Source organism: Peromyscus eremicus, chromosome 8b, assembly GCF_949786415.1.
Source record: "Peromyscus eremicus chromosome 8b, PerEre_H2_v1, whole genome shotgun sequence".
Lineage (NCBI taxonomy): Eukaryota > Metazoa > Chordata > Mammalia > Rodentia > Cricetidae > Peromyscus > Peromyscus eremicus.
In genome coordinates this window covers 28,252,941-28,273,198 of record NC_081424.1, presented here as the reverse complement: position 1 = coordinate 28,273,198, position 20,258 = coordinate 28,252,941, and the positions used below count along the sequence as shown (strand labels likewise).

The 20,258-nt window shown below is 37.1% G+C and overlaps 1 protein-coding gene across 2 annotated transcripts in view; it reads left to right on the top strand.

Moving 5' to 3' along the window:
- The window catches only part of Ptprk (protein tyrosine phosphatase receptor type K), a 457,202-nt gene that overhangs the window by 416,931 nt on the left and 20,013 nt on the right, over positions 1-20,258 (top strand). For both annotated transcript variants that reach the window (XM_059272616.1, XM_059272615.1), the window contains exons 15-19: positions 6,834-6,994; positions 13,550-13,734; positions 15,477-15,564; positions 16,577-16,653; positions 20,026-20,062. In XM_059272616.1, coding sequence (XP_059128599.1) covers positions 6,834-6,994; positions 13,550-13,734; positions 15,477-15,564; positions 16,577-16,653; positions 20,026-20,062 — 548 coding nt within the window. The remainder of the gene's footprint in view (positions 1-6,833; positions 6,995-13,549; positions 13,735-15,476; positions 15,565-16,576; positions 16,654-20,025; positions 20,063-20,258) is intronic.

The window sequence follows — 20,258 nt, the reverse complement described above, 5'->3', positions numbered from 1 at the left end:
ACCTCAGCACATTTGTAAGGACTTTGACTCATAGTTGGCGTATGTCACGCACATACATTCTGTGTTATTTAAGCAAGAGTAGATTATTACCCTTCCATAAAAATATACAGCGGTCCTGGATATGATAGAGTTTAGCTTAATATTTGGTGTTATTCTGTAGTTTCCTTTGAATCTAGAAATTTACACTAAAAACAGTGGAAATGGAAACCCTCTTACCATCTGCGTTCTCATGAGATATTGTAAAGTTTCTTTAGACCATCCCTCAGTGTGGATAATACGTGTAGGGATATTTGCCTCACTGAAAATAGTTCCATGTGCTTTGGGTTACAACAGAATAGCTTAGAATTCAGCCGAATAAAAATTTATGGATGAGATTATACAGAAAGTAAGTTCTTAGGCTGTGAAAGGGATATTGCAACTTTCAGAACGCAATGTCATATTTTTTTCAGTTTGATCACTGTTGAATTATTTCCAGTTATATGCCATTTTTTCATTGATTGTGTATAATTTAAATGCGCAGCATGAACACATGGAAACTTCCAAACATCAACTTGAAATCATGTTTCAGTACAGTAAATGTTTGTGTATATCATGTTCACATGCATCTACTGTAGGAATACCTTCATGTATGTGTAGTATATGGTACCTGTATTCACATAACGTGTATATACTGTGTACCATTAAGATATAGCTGATGTGTAAAAATGTAGTACTTTGCATATATTAACATCATATCTTCATGTTTTGTATTTAAAATAAACTACTATATTTAGTATACACATTCTATACACAGCTGCTCCATCTGTCATGACATTTTGATGGCAGTGGATGATACTATGCTTTAACTGCATGTTGAAAAACACACAATCCATTTAATTTTTCAGTTCCTTGGCAATATAGGAAATGTCAGCATGTTACTTTTTTTTCCTAATTCTGTATTACAAATTTTATTTTTTGCTGCATTATCTGTCTCTTTAATCGCATGGCATAAGAACGCTAACAACGCATGGGCGAATTAAAATGCAAAGCAAAAAAAAAAACCCACAAATTTCATTTTGTTTCGTTTTCTTTTTAACGCACATTTTTCTGCTCTATTGGATGTGACGGAGTCACGCTTCTCATTCACCATTGCTTCTCTTTTCCCACTGTCTGTGATCTGCTTGCCAGGAGGAGCTACTATTCTTACTCCTACTACCTGTAAGTAGAAAATGGGTCATTACAACTTTACATGTGTCCAAGATGCAATATCCCTTTCAAAAAACCCACAGAAACAGCGTGTGTTTGGTGGTGTTTCAAAATTGATATCTTTCTGGACTCTAAAACTGTAGAATATTATCTATTTCTATACACTTTTTTAAAAGGGATATTGTGTTTCTGTATGTTCGGCTACTTTTAATTTTTAATTACAGTTTTCCGTAAGTAGCTTTAGTCTACAGCTAAGAACATCATTTATTTACTTATGTCAAGTCTGTGTTCTCTTAGCAATATGATACTTTATGCATCAGGTGACAAATGTGGTATTAACTTCCTAATCCCTAACTACATAATACTGTATTATGTTTGAGAAAATGAGCCCAGTGAGATATTTGTGCAGCATTCAGACCGCCCTTGAAGGACGCAAACTAGATCGGGCCTATATGTGATAACATCGCTTTCCACCTCCCCAGGTATTCAAAAAGATCATAACAAGATGTCCTTGCTGACCATTCAAACCATTATAATGGTCCTGTCAAAATAAATTGATAAACTCATAATGTAGTAGAGGCAGGGACATAAATAAATCTTTTGTAGAGTGGGAAAAAAGGGTTTGCTTACTACAATTTAAATAGAGATGTTATAAAACTAAGCCAAAACAAAACCTGTCAGCGTACTGAGAAACAGAGATAGCCCTTTTTTTATAGTCTTCTGCAGTCTCCAACTCACCCTAGACTAAGGTCTGGTGAGCCTTTTTATGTCAGCATGGAGAATACTGGCCATTCAACTTCCCGAGCCATTTTCAGTTTCTTTCTTTAGAATCAAAGATAGTTAGCCATTCAGTCCAAAGGCTATGGCACTGTCCAGGGTTCAAGGATTGGGATTGGGTTTAAGACATACAGACTGCCCTGTCTGTATCACTGGGTAAGGTTTCAGCTAGCTTCACAGCAAAATTTTATGAGTCAATCACTTCAATACGACGCTGCCAACATTTTAAGTATTACAAACATTTGGCTTCCTACAATCTGCTAAAACAAGCAGGTGTAAAATAACAGTGCTCTTAGCTTATTGTGATGAATCATAATACGCTTGTTAAATCATGTTTGATGAAGCCAGTGGTAATTAACTGTACCATTTCATACAATGATGGAGTGCTTTTCCCCTTTATGGCCCACCCATACATCCACCTGCAGAAGTTGATGCTGTTGGCTGCTTTGATAATGAAAGTCATTTGCGCATCTGTCAAACTCAAGTACTTGCAAAATGAATTGTTTCACTGTCCTGAAGAGCACATTATATGTGCTCATTGCTCAGGGGTAGACAAAGCATGAGACATCCTAGAATCAATATGTATTTAGTTGCAAGAATGTCAATAAACCTACCATTAACTGTCAATGTATCTGTAAAATTCGAATAGGATTGCATTTTGGTGCACAGCTAACATCTTTCTCCTAGACAATGTATCTGTTTATACTTTGATGTGGTTGACACTTAGAGCTACTGGCACTTTAAAGCCTAGCCAGATAAAAATGTCATAGGGATATATACTTTCAAAGGCTACTTAAAACACATAGGGATACTAATCTCAATCTGATTTCTCCTATAAAGTTAGAAATGAAGTAGAATAGAACACAAAAGAAAACCCCCTATGATTTTTTAGCTAATTTTTAATGACATTATGTCACAGTAACTTTTTTTACATATATGAAAACACTTTCTACTGATGTTAACTCATTGCCATTTCACAATACCCTGAATGAAAGCCGACCTCACAGGGTTGTTGTGGGGATTGAGGTGTAAGGGACTATCTGATTGTGGCTGACTTTGCAGCTATTCACAAAGGTTATATTCCAGCATAGTTTGCTTTTTATCTAAGTTTATGAATCAGGAAAGCCCTGGCTAGAACACTTTCCCTTTTAATTTCTTGAAAAAACCTTTTAATTTTACCCATTCATGAAGTCCATATAAATTATTCATTCATAAATCTTTGAAGTTTAGAGTAATTTCCATTTGCTGTTTTCTGTATGCCCATCTTTAAAATTTAACATTATTTTTGAATCCAAATTTCACATTGTACCATTTTCGTTCAAATCAATCTCACATTTTTAGAGAAGTGAATCAACCCTTTAACCTTGCCCAAGAAACAAAGATTTGGAGAAAAATTGAAAGTTTTATTTGTTTGTTTTTGAGACAAGATCTTACCATGAATCCCAGTTCAGGAAGGCTTTACACGTTCCTGATTCAGCCATCTACTTCTGAGTACTGAAATTAGAGATGGGCACCACCACTCCTGGCTGGAACTTATTTGTCAAGCATTTTTCTGTTGTTTCAAAATGTGTAAATGACAGCATAGTGTGCTGTATTCGTGTTCTTTTCTAATGGGTAGCAACCAGCGCTTAACCATTACATTAGGCTTCCTAACGTGGCAGTAAACACATTGTAAACAGCTGGGTATTGTGTAATAGCTTAAGCTATGGAATGAGGTCATTCTTCATTGCTTATTAGATAAGCAACCTTGGGCAAGTTATTTAACTCCCCTAAGCCTCAATGAACTCATCTATATGATGAGAATCCTTAAGCAGTTTTCAGTGGATTGAGCTGAGAATTAATTGAGTTAACCAATGGAAAGTGCCAAGTATATAACAGGCCCAATTTATCTCTTCCACAAGCATTTATTGAGTGCCTGCTTTGTGCTCTAAGTATTCTGGCACTGTTCCGATGCCCAGAATCTGCAGGTGATCTTTCCCTTTATTGAGCACACTGTGGGGAAATGACTGAAAAAATACTGTGATCATACGTGACAAGTGTTGTTTCAAGAGATGAACATGTTACTATAAAAATCACTTGAATCAGATGACACTTGGATCACCTCTATTGAGCCTTTCCAAGGAAGTTTATTTGGAGTCACAATGAGCAGAAACTGGCCAGGTTTTAGAGACTAAACTTTGCAGGCCTAAGGACAAAAAATATTTCATGATGGCTAACTAGCAGGGAGTTTAGAATGTGTAAGTCTGTTGGCTACATACAGCCTAGTGGTGTTTAATTGGGGTCAAGCATTGTTTTTAAAAAATAAAATCATTGCTGGGCAGTGGTTGTGCAAGCCTTTAATCCCAGCATTCAGCAGGTGGATCTCTGTGAGTTTGAGGATAGCCTGATCTACAGAGCAAGTTCCAGGACAGCCAGGGTTACACAGAGAAACCCTATCTTAACCCTTCCCAAATAAATAAATAAATAAATAAATAAATAAATAAATAAATAAATAAAGCGAGCATTTGATTGTGCTAGTCTTTCTATTTTCCTTATGTCCATTTAACTATGAAAGGGGTATCATTGCTTCCAAAGTCAAATAAGTTGTTCAAGTTTGGAAAAATAAAATCATGGGCCAGAGGGATGGCTCAGCAATTAAGAGCACAGACTGCTCTTACAGAGGACTTGAGTTCAGTTTACAACACCCATATCAGGCACCTCACAAATGTGCCTGTAACCCCAGCTCTAGAGGCATCTGATGCCCCTGGCCTCTACAGCGAACTGTGCTCATGTAGGTACACACACACACACACACACACACACACACACACACACACAGAGAGAGAGAGAGAGAGAGAGAGAGAGAGAGAGAGAGAGAGAGAGAGAGAGAGAGAAAACAGAGACAGAGAGAGAGACAGAGAGAGAGAGAGACAGAGAGAGAGACAGAGAGGCAGAGAGACAGAGAGAGAGAGACAGAGAGAGACAGAGAGAGAGACAGAGAGAGAGACAGAGAGAGAGAGCGCACACTTTAATTCAATAAAAACACCTGAAAATAATAAAGAAAAGTAAACTACCCATTCTGAAACATTGCTGTTATTTTTAAAAATTAAAGTCATTTTCAACATTTGGACCAAGTGCTAGGAATCATTTGGACAAGTTGCACCTAAGCAGTCCCCTCTTTCCTCAGTCATCACCTCCCTGCATGGTGTCTCGTATCTCACCTATATTTATACTCCCTGTGTAGATCTTTATGTTTCTACAGACTTTACCCTCTGGCCAGGAAGGAACAGTTGGTAGTACTTTAAGTGTATGCAGCAAGTGTTGTCAATAAGTAATAGTGGTAATGGTAGTGATGGGGCAGGGATAGTTCTGGTGGTACTTTTACTGGTGGTGGTAGATAATAATCCTTTGTCCTTGTTAATATGTTAATATTACTAATACTTACTATTCCTTCTAAATGAATGAGGGGTGTCCATCAGCAAATCATAGTTTGTGCCTGCTTTATTCAGTTGTGAGTGAGATCTAGTTTTTATGTTCTGTGTGTTGGTTGTATGCCCCTGTGGTTAGCTACTGCAATTATCAGAGAAAAATAAACCGGAATGACTCTCAGGTTGCTCAATGTATTAAACTCCATCTATTCAATGAGCCTTTGTAGTATTTGTGGTATGTTTTTAATATAGATAGTGATGGGGGATCAGAAGAGAATGTGTTGCCATTGATTGAAGAAATGGCATTCTTAACAACTGGAGAGTATTTCCAAGTATTAATTACTACCATTAAATGAGTAATAAGTTTACATTGGACAGTGGTTTACGGTGTCTCTGTGTATAAATTTCCTGATAAATATGAGTTAAATGTTATATATGCATTTTAGGTGCATGTTTCATGGATAACAGAGAAACAAAAGAAGTGTGTTTTTGATGTGTGAGATAAAGGGATCAGTATTTGTGTAGTTTGAAATGTTCTCGCTAACTTTTATAACAATAAATCATTCTCCTGCTATATATATCAGACATTTCTGTAGTGGATAGTATGCATGAGAAGTCTAAAATACATTTTAGGGTTTGACCATGTCAAATCCTCCAAGATAACAATAATTGACATTGGATCTTTGCATAGCATTTTTAAATTTTTCCCCAGTACCTTTCTTACACAGCATATGATTCAGTTCAATCTCTTTATAGGTGTTTGAGTCATAGCAGGCCAGGGCTGATTTGAAAAGACTTTGGATTGGTTTTGATTAGTGCTATAAATGCACTCTTCAGTGTGTCCACGCTCTGTATGTTTGTGTATTTTCTTAGGAACGGCAGAGAGGAGAATGGGCCTTTTCCTTGTTTCTGTTGGCTGGCTCTGCTAGAGCCAAGTTAGGTCATGTTGTTAGCAAGACCTTCAAGAAGTTGATCAAAGGCAGTCATCACTCGGGAGGAAGACTAGAACTTAAATTTTTAAAGTTTCTACTTAAATCGTCTGTGAATTAACTCTACTTTAGACGTGTTTGTTTATACTCTTGAAGAAACATTTTCATGGAAATGATTTATTTTTTTGACAGTTTTATACATAGATACAATGTACTATGATTATATCCACCCTCCGATACCCTCATTTTACTCTGCTTTTTCCCTCTGGACCCAGACCTAATAGAAGAACTGGTGAGACTCTTGGTTTGGCGATTTGCATGTTAAGAATCTCACAAATAAGGTCGTGCTACAACCACCAGCCCATGGAATGGTTTGTGTGTTGTCTGGACTCGCGAAATTAGGATCAGTTCTTAGGTTTTCTAATACGTGTCTGTAACCTTGTCCTCGGACTCATTTGAGCTTCTTTATGGCTGGCGTCAGCTGTCCCTCAAGGCTCGCCACACTCAGGGCTCCCTTTTGTATTTGCTTTGGCAGCAAGCTTGCTAAAAAGCGCAAGGATGCGATGGGAAACACACGGCAGGAGATGACGCACATGGTGAACGCTATGGACCGGAGTTACGCTGATCAGAGCACCCTGCATGCAGAGGATCCGCTGTCCCTCACCTTCATGGACCAACATAACTTCAGTCCGAGATGTAAGTTAGTCATTGAAATTTGACTTAATGCTTTGGGGGGCTTACTAAGTGCACTTAATTTCCCACAATAACTTTTGAATAAGGAAGAAAAAAGCCAGAGGACAAAAGAGCTAAAAAAAAAAAAAAAGAGTAAAATGGAATTTAAAAAAAAAAAAAAGATGCTTATTCAGTTTGGTACAGGATTTAGTTTAACTTTGAACTGGAGATTTTATTATGAAATCATAAGAAGTAATCCAAACATAAGACATTCAGGCAGCATGTGTCATTGAATTAAGCTCAAAATGGCATTTTCTGCATAAAATTGGTGTTTGTCAATTTACTCATTTGTCTTTTCCTTGGTAGAAGATAAATGTTCTTTAAAGAGAAGAAGAAACATCGTAATTCTTTCTAGGAATTAGTGGCCTAACTAGTTGTTCCATTAAGGTAATCTAATATTAGTCCTGAGTAATTCCAGTACTAAAAAGTTAACTAGAGATGGGGAGGTAAGTTAATGGATAAAGCATTTACTGGACAAACCTGAAAACCGGAGTTCAGATCCCCAGAACCCACATAAAAGCCAGGCAGGGGTGGCAGCCATCTGTAATCCTAGCATTTGGGAGGCACAGATGGGGTGTGAGGGTGGGGAAATGGAGGGGTGTCCCGGGGCAAGCTGGCTAGCTACAATAGCTGGACTTGGTGAGCTTCAGGTTTACTGAGATATCTCAGTGCATTAATTGGAGTGAGATTGAAGAAGCCATATAACATCAACTTCTTTGGACCCACACACATATGGCCTCACACATGGCAACATGCATACACTCACACATACCATATACACAAGAAAAAATATTACTACATGAAAGATTGGTCCATTAAGTTTCTAAATATCGAGTATAAAATCTAAAGGTGACCGGGCGGTGGTGGCGCATGCCTTTAATCCCAGCACTCGGGAGGCAGAGCCAGGCAGATCTCCGTGAGTTCAAGGCCAGCCTGGGCTACCAAGTGAGTTCCAGGAAAGGTGCAAAGCTACACAGGGAAACCCTGTCTCGAAAAACCAAAAAAAAAAAAAAAAAAAAAAAAATCTAAAGGTGGACTTGTGTTGACTGGCTTGCAAAGAATAATGAAATTGCATCCCCATTCATCTCTTCATTCTCCCATACATAGATTCTTCCAATATTGCTAACGCTGATCTGTTGAAGAAAGTGCTTTTAAAACGTTTGCATTGATGTCCTGCTTAAGCACAGGGGGATTTGAATAATTGCATAGTTTGAATATCCTATGAAAATTATTCCCTTTCAAGGTTTTGTGTTTATTTAAATTAGTTCAATTTACGTTAGCGTGCCTAGCTCATTTCTTCAAATCTTCAAGTAAAATTGAGATGGACAAATCAGGTTTGTCATTAGCATTTTGTATGCAAGGCAGCTCTGTAACACTTAACCTGATTTGGTAAACATAGGTGTAAGAAGACAAGAAGTAAATAATAGAATTCATATTTCTATGCAAATTATAGACATAGGAAATTGTAAGGTTGCACAATATTTTAGACTCTGTCTTTATGTCATTTCATAAAGGGAATATTCTTTTGGAAACCTTTAGCTTGGTGAAAATTTTCAGTAATTGTCAGACTTGAATATAGGTTGTCATTGTCCTTGTGTATGTTCACAATGAGTGGAAGTTAGAAGTACTATGTTAGTCATTTTGAAAGTCAGTTTTAATCATGATAGGGCCTTTCTGGCCCATCTTATTTTTATTTCACTATTAAGATTTAACAACAGAGAAGGACATAGAATTCTAAGATTGTTGAAAGTTTGTTCACAATATGAATCTATCATCTCTACCAGTACTTGGTTCGTTCAATGTTTACTTGATTATAGGTCTGGATGTATTCTTGTGTGTTGACCTTGTCAGTACCTGCCTATAAAGTGATGATTCTGAAAGTGTATCCATGGCTATCTACTTATGAACTTAGAGAAAGGATTAACTACTCCCCACAGTTAACTGGAGAAAAAAATGACAGAATAAATATAAGATCATTATTTCTCTAAATACCTTACACTTGGTACATCTAAAATGCATGGTTCCTTTTCTCCTAATTTTATCTTCTTTATAATGTCAAAGTGAATAATCTGGCTTATTAAAATTAACAGAGAACTGGATTATAATTACAGAAACAACTCTCTTGACATTCTACAAAAACCCTGCTGGAAAAAATAATTTTTACCCTTGCAAAATACAGAAACCCAAGCAAGTTGGGTCACTATATTTTTTTAAGAAAAAATTGATTATGAAGATTATTTTAGAAAAATAGAATTTACAGGCAAGCGTTGCTTCACGACGTTTGTTTTCCCACAGTGCCCAATGATCCGCTTGTACCGACTGCTGTGTTAGGTGAGGCCCGAAACCTTTATCACCAGGTTTTATTTGATTTTATTGTTTTGCATGCATCACAACTCCTTGCATGGGTTGTATCCTGTCCACATAGTAACTCTTTGTCTTTGGGGAAGTATCTTGATGTTTCAGATAGATCACCATAGTCCGAACAGATAGCGGCCTTTGTTCAAGACATTTGGGTCTGGCGGGTGTAAATGGAAGGCACACTGTTTAGAACAACATACCAGCTTTAAGTTGTGTTGGATTTGGAGCAGAGATGCAATTACCCCCCTAATGGATGACTAATGTGAAATGAACCCCAACACCTCCCTTCTCAGGGGCCAGGAGTGACTGAGCAACTTGCTGATGCGGGAAAGTCAGCTTTAGCAAAGGGATTGTCTGAGCCCTTCTAACTTTAAAGCAACTAAAGATTCAGTCATAGGTGAACAGGATGACTCTGTTCATTTGCTTTTACTTTGTTTTTTTAAATAGTTTGCTAGAATCTTGATGCAGGGCCTTTGCATAGAGACAACATTATGTGATAAATACTATTGTGTTTCAAGAACTTAGAAGAAACCACTGCATTTACCTGAGTCACATCTGAGGATATGGGTGTTGCCTGTGATGATTCTGGCCTTTTCAGTTGTAAAACAGCATTAGTTGTTAAACCTATATATTTCAAAACAAAATGAGTTTAATTTCAAATTGCTTCTTATTTCTTGACAAATTATTCAACAAGCATTTGGCCAGCATGCATTATACGTTCACAGGTTCTCTGTCATTAACACCCTTGTGGTTCTACTCACCCAAGAAAATACAGATTTTCAATAACTATTTCTTTGAAATTACCCAACACTATATTTATTATTCATATTTAATACTTATTGTGAATAGGGAAATTTAGCTTATGCATCTCTTCGCTATGTAATTATTCGATTTAAAAGTAAATTAACAAATATTTTGGAATTTTACAACTAATCAGTTAAGTAAAATGTACCTCATGCTAAAATACCGAAATTATTGTTTCGATTTATAACTTTAGAGCTTATGTAAATAATAAATGTTCCAATGGAATCTGTATCCTGACTGCACTCTCCCTGTGATGAACTAAGGCATTTGTCATAACAAGTGACATGGTTATGTAGGGAGGAGCCGTACAGGGTAATCACAGGGGAAGTATCAAATTATCAAATGCCTCTGCATATGTCATCTTCTGTTGAGAACTGTAGAGTAGTATCAGTAGCTCACATTAATAAGTAGAGTCTACTTCAATTGAAACAGTAAGCACTCTGAAAAGGAATGGTTTGCCTAGATGTTAAGTCCGTCATAGAAATTTTCTAAGGGCAAGTAGGATCCAGTCCAAATCTCAAGGTCTAGATAGCATTACACTATGAATTCAGAAAACTACCTTACAGGTTTTCTCCTCTCTCGCTGAAAATTGTAACAACTCCCGCCATGTTTTCCTCCACAGAACTGTAAAGAGAAAATGAGATAATGTTTGTGAGGTTTACAAACTGTAAGGACTAAGCAATTCTTAAAATATTCCAAATGAAAAGGGGTGGTTGCATTTCAGGAAAGGTAGAGCTAGCCCAGTTGTCTCATCTGACCTATTTGTATACATTTTCATCATGTAATTTATTTCATTTTGAAAGTGGGCATGATCGGCTTCAAAATCATTGGCTTTCTTTGAAAGCTGACTCTCATTGATCCCATTAGATGTCAGATTAATCTGTTCCATTTTCATTGTTCTTAGAATTGTGATGTTTATGGTTGTTTTTCATTGATTCACTTTTATACAGCAACTTTCTGAAATAATTTCAAACATTGCTTTATATTTATATCTACCTGGTGATTTTGAAAGGCTTGGAAATTTTTCATATTGACTCATATTTTTGTCTTTTGTGTTTTACTGCTTCATTGGGCTTAAGTCCCTATAACCGGTAAGTATATTACAGAGAACTCTAGAAACCTTTCAATCAAGACATAGTTGATGTTGTTATTTTTCAATGTATAATAAGGATAATGATAAGCACAGGCACCCTTGCTAGTACTCACATTATTAGGTAGTTTAATGAAGTAGAAATGTATTGAGATTAATAATTCATATGTGATCATTCTTGAGACCTTACTGCCTTTTGTACTACTATATTAAAGTCTAATGCCACACAAAGGCAATGCTATTTGATGCTGGGATATACTCATTTGTAAGATGTGCAATGTGAGTAAAGTCTGTGTTTCTGAGCCTCTAAAAATTGTAAAACTGCTGTTGCAGCAGGTTCAAAATGAGCTCTGTCTAGGGTTGCCCTGGCTACCTTACCCCAGCCAAGGAGCTTACACTCTGCCTTCCCCATGTTGTCTGTTCCATTAGACTTTCCTCTTTGATTGTATATCCTATGATAGAGCCTAAACCAGTTGCTTCTGAATTTATTCTTACTGGGAGATGTTTACATTCCTTATACCTGTCTATTGATTGTAATATTTTAATGAAGGTAGACCAGTTGACTGCAGGCTCACAGGAAGTGGGGGGTGGAATTCAACTGAATCATATTTGCTAGCAAATGTTTGTATGTAGAGGGGTGGGCAAAACCTGAATAAAAGGCAGTGATTCTCTTGAGTGGTTAGGTCATAATGGACTCCAAGGGCTTTCTTTTGTTGTTGTTAGTTTTTTTTTTCTTTTGCTTTAGTATGTGGTATTTTTAGACATGAATGCCAAAAAAATTCAGTTTAATAAGAGAGGGTAAAGATAAATGCAATCAAGCTAAATTATAGAGGCATACAAATCTGATTGTAGGGTTCTTTTTTTTTTCCCTTCTCCAGGAAGAAAAAGTGTTTATCATGGGGACAACAATTCATTTTTTGCCATATCCTATTTGTAGAGTTGGCGATAGAGCAGGCAGATGTACCAGCACTTGAAATATGTTTCACTGTTAATTAAATATCATTCTCTACAGTATGCATTATCATTTCAAACGCAAGTTCCTCTAAGAGTGTACTTTCCTTTCTGTTAATGAGTGTGACAGTATTATGCTTTTCAAAGTAACACCCCTTCAACGTTTGGTTTTTTTTTTTTTAAAGTGGTAAGTTTAAATGTGATAAATATAAGCATGTTTCTCCTTGTAATGTTTAGTTCTTTGGTCATTAAAATGCTGTTTATTCTTCATAGGCAAGACGTTCTTGGTTCTTTTTTCATCTTTATGGCAGAAAGGGCATTAAAAGTCTCTTTCCATTTTTGAACTAAAACCATGGGGATGTGGTCTACACTTAAATGTGGGTGGTGAAGGCTTCTGTTGAATTTTAACTAATTCACTCGTTGAAATATTTACCGAATTTCTGGTACATGAGTCTATCTCCAAAAATACCAGATAAATAAATAAATGGTTAAAAAAACAGGGCAAAGAAAATAGCATGCAAGGAATCTGGACGTCTCAGAAACATAAGAAGTAGCCTGATATTACAGCATGGAGGGCCTGGGAATACAAGGGAGGTGTCCACATTAATCTCCAGTAGCCCCGGTTTCTCTCACATGGCTGACAGAGAAGTCAAAGTGTACTGGCAATTAAAACAATACTAATAGTAACAAGAATCCAAGGGGGGAAATATGTAAAGCCTCCTAGCGGACAGAATGGGTGGAGATGGGATTCTGTGCAAGTGTGTCCAGGCTGTGCCTGTATTGCGGAGCCCCGCTAGTAGAGCAAAGAAGAGGAAAGGTGGCAAGATGAACGGCCCTGTGGGCATGGGTTGTCTAAAGGGGTCTCTGAGGGAGGTTGGAATATGAGTGTGAAAGAGATCATCCAACACAGTCAATGGTGAAAACGTTTTTCCAGTTGACAGCTCAGTCCTCTGGCCCCAGCCTAGACCGCTGTTAACTTCAAATGCTAAAAACAGGTGACTCAACTAAACATCCTGCTTGCACTTTTTAAAAGGGAATCCAGTGTCTCCCTGATTCTCCCAGCATCCACTGTCTTGCTGAAAGGCACATATGTTCTGACCTTAACCCTTGAGCCGAACTGAAAGGTGAAGGCTTTGTCTTTATGAGGATGCTGCTGGAGGCCCCACCTCCACCCCCCACCCCCTTGGCTGGCTTTTCGTTTCCTTCCTTCTACTACCAGAAAGCTCTTAAGGTCTTCAAGTCTTCTTTGCACAGATGTATATTAAACAAGATAACTTTATCTCTTTCTTACTGTTCTGGAATATGAAATCTGCCAGATGAAAACCACAGTGCCACAGCAGAGTCTAGTCGCCTTCTGGATGTTCCTCGCTACCTCTGCGAAGGGACAGAGTCCCCTTACCAGACAGGACAACTGCACCCAGCCATCAGAGTGGCCGACTTACTGCAGCACATTAACCTCATGAAGACATCAGACAGCTATGGGTTCAAAGAGGAATACGAGGTGAAAGCTTTAGTACTGTGTTGAATTTTATTTGTAACTGGATACGCAATGCCATGTGGCGTTTTCTTCTTCCCTTTGACATTTCACGAGTGGGTTACTCTACAACCTCTCTAGTCCAGCATTGAGCATGCCATCAAATGTATGTATGGAGAGGGGGTGAAATGAAAGAAAAGAGCACACCCCCGGACTGTATGTGAGGCTATGTTCATTGAAAGATTCTTGAGGGTGGGTTCAGTCATGTTTCAGTGAGTTACCACAAACACTTTGCTAGATCTTTCTACATTTCCCCCATCAAAAGTTACACACAGGATTCTCAGAGTCCCCTTGTAGTGTTAGGGATGCGATCACTGGTTGGCTTAAATTCCAAGTGTTTCTGTCTCCTTGCTTACAAATGCTTTAATGATAAAGATGATGTTACGTTAAATAAGCTGCTTGCCAGCTGATTCACTTAGTTTTGTGGACTGTTGGCTGAGGGCGGCAAGGAAAAAAAACTGAGCACCACACACCAAGTAAACAGCAACATCTCAACAACAAAATCAGATGTGGGAAATTTCTTCTCCCAGCATATTTCTCTTTCCCACTCGGACCAAAATATCAGGATTTATCTTAGAAAAGAAGTGACTTAAATCAAACATTCTAATAGACAGCAGAAAAAAAAAAGTTCCCTTTACCTTTTCACATGCTTTGAAATTTCAACATGGGCACTGAAGCTAATTTATACTCCTGCACACAGCATGGTATGTGCATACACAGAAACACACACACACACACACACACACACACACACACACACACGCACGCACGCACACACACAGTGGAAGATGCCAAGCATATTTCATTTCAAAGAACAACCAAAATACATTCAACTTCCTGGGAAGACTTTTAAGTTTTGCATTCTATATGCGGACCACTTGTATACCTTATTTGGGCTGAGAAAAATTATCTTGAAATGCTGAATGTTGGCTTGAGATATGTGCTGAGATGCCCAAAATAAGAGCAAGGAATTAGAATATCCTGCCAGAGCTGGTTCTGTCTGTTCATTTCATGTATGTTCCTGTGTACTCTGTTTCAAAGAGCATTGCCTCTTTGAAGACCCTACTTCCTGTGTTGAGCAAAGTTTAAGTTTTTCTACAGAAAAAAAGAGATCTCTACCCATATTTTAAATTTCTTATGATTAAGCCACCGTTGAACCCATCTGTCTATAGGTGCTTGGAGAGCAGGGATCTTTATAAGTCTGTCCCCTGAAGGAAAGACCCAGTCTTCATGACCTTCAAAGAGAAAAAAGAGGACAGATCGTACATGAGTAAAGAATTATGGGAGCAAAGTGATTTTTTTTCTTGTTATAAGTGCTGATGAGCACACATTTGAAAGGATAGCCATCATTAAAAGTAGTTTTGCAAGTTTGGGTGTATTGTTATTTAGAATGTTTTGAAAAAGAATGATACTTCTTCTACTTGTAACTCACAAAATTATAGCTATCTTAAAATTGAAAGATTTTCAAGATTCTATGTTTCTCTAAAGTTATTGCTAGTCTTTCACATAAGTTCCACCAATCTAACATGAACAGACTTGCATCCCACAAACCAAGCTTGAGGACTGAGAAGGAAATGTACTTACTACTGTAGGCAGCCCAGCCCACCACCACCAATGTGGCTTTTACTGTTTTTAATTTTAGAGCAGATAAACCTGTTGTGAAAAACAGAATTACATTAAGTCTGCTTGTTAACTTTTTTTTCTCCCAGAGCTTCTTTGAAGGTCAATCAGCGTCTTGGGACGTAGCTAAAAAAGATCAAAACAGAGCAAAAAACCGATATGGAAACATTATCGCATGTAAGTTCCCTCAGAACTCTTGATATGTGTAAACATTACATGTATGGAGATGGACAGTGAGTTGCAACTTTTATGGTTTTGAATTTAGAGAATCCAAGGGGGGGGGACATGCTTGTCTGTTGTGACCTATAGAATATTAAAAACAATGTTAGCTTACTGAAATTGCCATCATCCTCACTCTCCACCCTGTGAGAAACTTGCTGTTTTAAGTTTGTTATAGAAATCCATGGGGGTTTGTTACCAAATGTCTAAGAATATTGGGATAGTGCCAAACTTTTTTTCACTTATGAATTGGCGGATTAGAGACAAGGTTGCTGAAGTGTTTGTTCCACATGCCCTTTACACCTTACCTGAAGGCAATAGCTGAAGTACGGTTACTGCAAGTCATTAGTCACTCTGAATTTCCATTCAGATGATGTCTTCATGAGGAGTACATGCAAAAAGCCAAGTCATCATCACCAGGGGCAACCTTGGGAGTACTGAGGAGAGCAGATGGTCTGACTTGTAATTACCTGCCAATTTCCTTCAGCCAGTCTACACTGAGTTGAAATCATTTTAAACTATCTAAAATACATTAAAATCTCACCTGTCTCTCAAGGGAGGAAGGATGAACAGGTTCAAAATTTACAGTTCTGTGGCTCAGCCTTCTGTAAAATCCAGAAGAAAGGGAACTCCCCCAGCTGAAAACATTCCTGAGAAACAAAATGAGAAGCCACACAAGTCCCATAGTCAAGTCTGAGGCTCAAATGAAGACCCCTTCAGACACTGTCATTCTGCCTATGAACTTCCTAATCTGAGAGACAAGCCATTGAGTCCATGTTCATAGTTGTAAATGGAATACGTAGTGAGCTCCCTATAGTTCTGCCAGTTCTCACAAATGACTGATTTGTTAATAATGCAGAGTGTTGTGAGTGTAGATAAAGACGAAATTTGTCCTTGAGCCTTTACCCCTGACGTTGTCTCAAAACAGATGAACTGGAATAGCTTGCATTTGATTATTTCAACCTTTCAGATGATCACTCCAGAGTCATTCTACAACCCGTGGAGGACGATCCTTCTTCAGATTACATTAACGCCAACTACATCGATGTAAGTGTCCTTCCAGGGCATTTCTATCATACGCCCACTATCTCGGCTCCCACCTGTGAACTCGATGCTTGTTATTGCCTATGACTTAATTGCTAGCTTTAAAGTAAAGAACCAACTGTACACTTTTCCTTGTTCTACATCCTAGTACTTACTGACGCTGTTGTGCTTTCTTTCTCACCTGACTTTGGTTTGGGCTGTAGATTTGGCTGTACAGGGATGTAAGTACCACTATATGTACATAACAGCACCCTATGATAAATATTTAATATAAATACCCTTAATCACAGTGACTACTAATGCTTAGTCTAGTTGTTTCTGCATGCATCTCCTAATTAGTCTCATACAGTATATTTGTGTTCCTTTTTATTTTTTTTGTAATTATTTTACGTGTGTAAAGAACTATTTGACCTCCTTCCCTTTTCCTGTGTAGCAAAACAGGGCTATTTTTTGGCTTCAACAGTTTATTATGCATTTGAATTTTCTTTGTTGATGATTTCTGTCTCTGGCTTTTATTCTTACCCTCCCCAAGCATATGTGAGAAGCTGGATAGTATGATGTGTATTAGTGGTTTTTTTGAAATTTCATTTTTTATATTGACTTTTGATATTAAAAGATAAGAATGGGGCCAGGGTTGTGACTCAGTTGGTAAAAATTCTTGTTGAGCATGCAGTCAATCCCAAATACTGCATAAACCAGGTATGGTGGCTCATGCCTGGAATTCCAGCCCTTGGGAGGTGGAGGCAGGAGGATCAGGAGTACACAGGCATCCTGAAGTACATAGAAAATTCAAGGCCAGCTTGGGCTAAATAAGACCCAATCTCAAAAACATAAAGAAATACAGTAGTAGGAAGACTATTTTGTGGTGTGTGATATTGGTTTGTAAAGTAATAAAATTCTTAGGGCAAAAATGATTTCCATATTATATTTGAAACATATATATCACACATATATGTATATCGAATCATACCACTAAAGTCTGTTTTCATTACATATTGCACTGTTAAATTTTGGTTATACATATGAACAGGGAAATTATTTAAGGGAAAGTAATTATCAAACAAAATAAAAAATGTGGCTAAGAAGCACCAAATTACCTTGTATGTAAGGTCTGGCTCTTGGCTGTATTACCTGGTTTAAAATTACACTAGAGGGTCTAGAGAGATGGATGCATTGGCACTTAAGAACACTTGTTGTTATTGCAGATAACCCAGCTATGATTCTCAGCAACCACAAGGAGTTCACAACTGTTCATGACTCCAGGTCTAGGGTATCTTATACCCTCTTCGGGATTCCTTGAAAACCAAGCACTCATGTGGTACACATGCATTCATTCAGGCAAACACTCACATAAATGAAACAACATAAACATGAATAATAAATCACCCTGGAGATCTTGGGAAGGCTATTTGCCTGTCTGTGTTTCGCTTTTCTCGTCTGCACACTGAGATCCTGATAGTTTTAGGCCCATCAATTTGTTTGAAAATGTAATGGAGTAATGCATGTAGAACATCTAGTACAGTGACTAACATGTGTCTAGCCCTTGCCAGACTTCAGCTATTCATAATTAAGAACCCAGGTTCTGAATGAATTGAATCACAGCATGCATATTTTTAAGTCAAAGTGTAATAGAGTATTACAGCATATACCCTCAGTGTTCATATAGAGATGCTGTATAAACCCCCACCTTTTTTAAATACTGTAAATAGGATATTTGTCACACTTGTGAACTTCATCTTTTACAGTTATTTTGATATTTATAACTAATTAATCTAATGTATTAAGAATAGTATATAAGTTTATTTGTTAATTTTTCATCATAATTTTATTTTCATAAAGCTTTTAAGTGTTGTCCGACTTTTAGTCATGGGAAACTAAAAAAGACATCAGAATTTCTCTTACAATTTTTTAACTGTTCTTAGCTATTTAGTTTAACCTGGGTTTTCTGCCATGACAGATATACACTGGAGCCTTAATGTAATACTATTATATGAACTTTATTCTAAATAAGGTTTGTTATACAACTGTTAAGATCCCAGAATATTTTAGCTAAATATAATACAATCTTATAATTTCCTTTTCTTGTTTGTATATTATACACAAAATACACCTACAGTTGGTAGATCTCATTTAAAACAGCATGAAATGCTTATGAAACTTTGAAACCCATTTCCATGAAACATTATGCTGTATTGGCTTACTAAGAAATCAAAATCAGCTGGATGTGATGATGCAAGCCTTTAATCCCAGCACCTAGTAGTCTGAGACAGGTGGATTTTTGTGAGTTTGAGGCTAGCTTGCTATATAGCGAGTTCCAGGCCAGCCAGGGTTAGTGAGAACCTGTCTCAAAAAAATAATAATAATAATTTTCATTTTCAGTATTTACAACACTATGATGCACACTGTGTTCTATCTTAGGTCAGAGACTCCCTTCCACATTCCACATGCACTGTGTATGTACTGAGCTGCCCATACCAAATATGGACACATCTTAACAGATTCTTCCTAAATCCTTTGGTAAAAGCAAACAAATTTACAACTTAACCCTCTCATGCCATCAATCTTTTTTCAACACATCTGTGGCAAGATGACCCATTGAGAGCAACTAGCAAACAAATCGTTCTTTACCAGGAAGAATTCACTGAAACAATATTAAATGATTGTGCACAGAGTGTGTGCACTGAAAAGTAAGCCCTGAAATCTTTGTTCAAGAAAAAGCGCAATTTTAAAAACTTTCTTCCCTATATATGTGTGTGTGTACTTAAGTTATGTGTGTGTAAATTGCATTATCAGCACACACAAAATAGTGCCTACGGATTCCTGAACATGTTACAGAAGAGAAATAGTACCAAAAAGAATAAGAATTAATTTCGGCAGGACTTTGATTTGAGCACACATGCATTGTCCAGCTCTAACATTGGAATGTTCTGTTTCTTTTCTTTTCTTTCTTTTTTTTTTCCTGGTTCTAATATGTCCTTGTCCATTTGTAATGCGGTGTGTGTTGTACTTTTGGATGCTACAATAAGAATTGATGTTTTTGAAGAGAATCTTCCCAGGAATGAGTGATTTAAAATTTACATGAAGGCATAAACATTTTAGTGAAACTGAACTCAATCTCTGAGGTTATTCTGCAACAAACAAAATTCAATTATATGATTTAAATTCTAATCAGAGCCTTTAATATAATTAAGCTTTGTCTTCTGTTCCCTTTTACATAACGTAGGTTTGAGAAGTGGACTCTGTGTTCACTACTCAGTCTGGTCTTTTTTATTACAATCTGATCTTGGGAAGTGGTTATCTTCCCCTTTTTATGCCTTCATTTATTTATTTCAGATACCTATGTAAAATGATAACCAATTTGCTTCCCTACTTTAGGGCTACCAGAGACCAAGCCACTACATTGCAACTCAAGGTAAAACTTTGCCTTTTGAATACTATATTTATACTTACTTATATTAAATGTTATGTTTAACTTTATTATTATCCAGTAGGAAATTTTATTTTGTAGTTTTATCTTTAAAAAAAAGAATCACTTGACTCTTCCTAATTTGTTTCGTGTAAATACTTGTCCAGAACTTAGAAAAACTTAATCTTGATTCTTTTTTGAA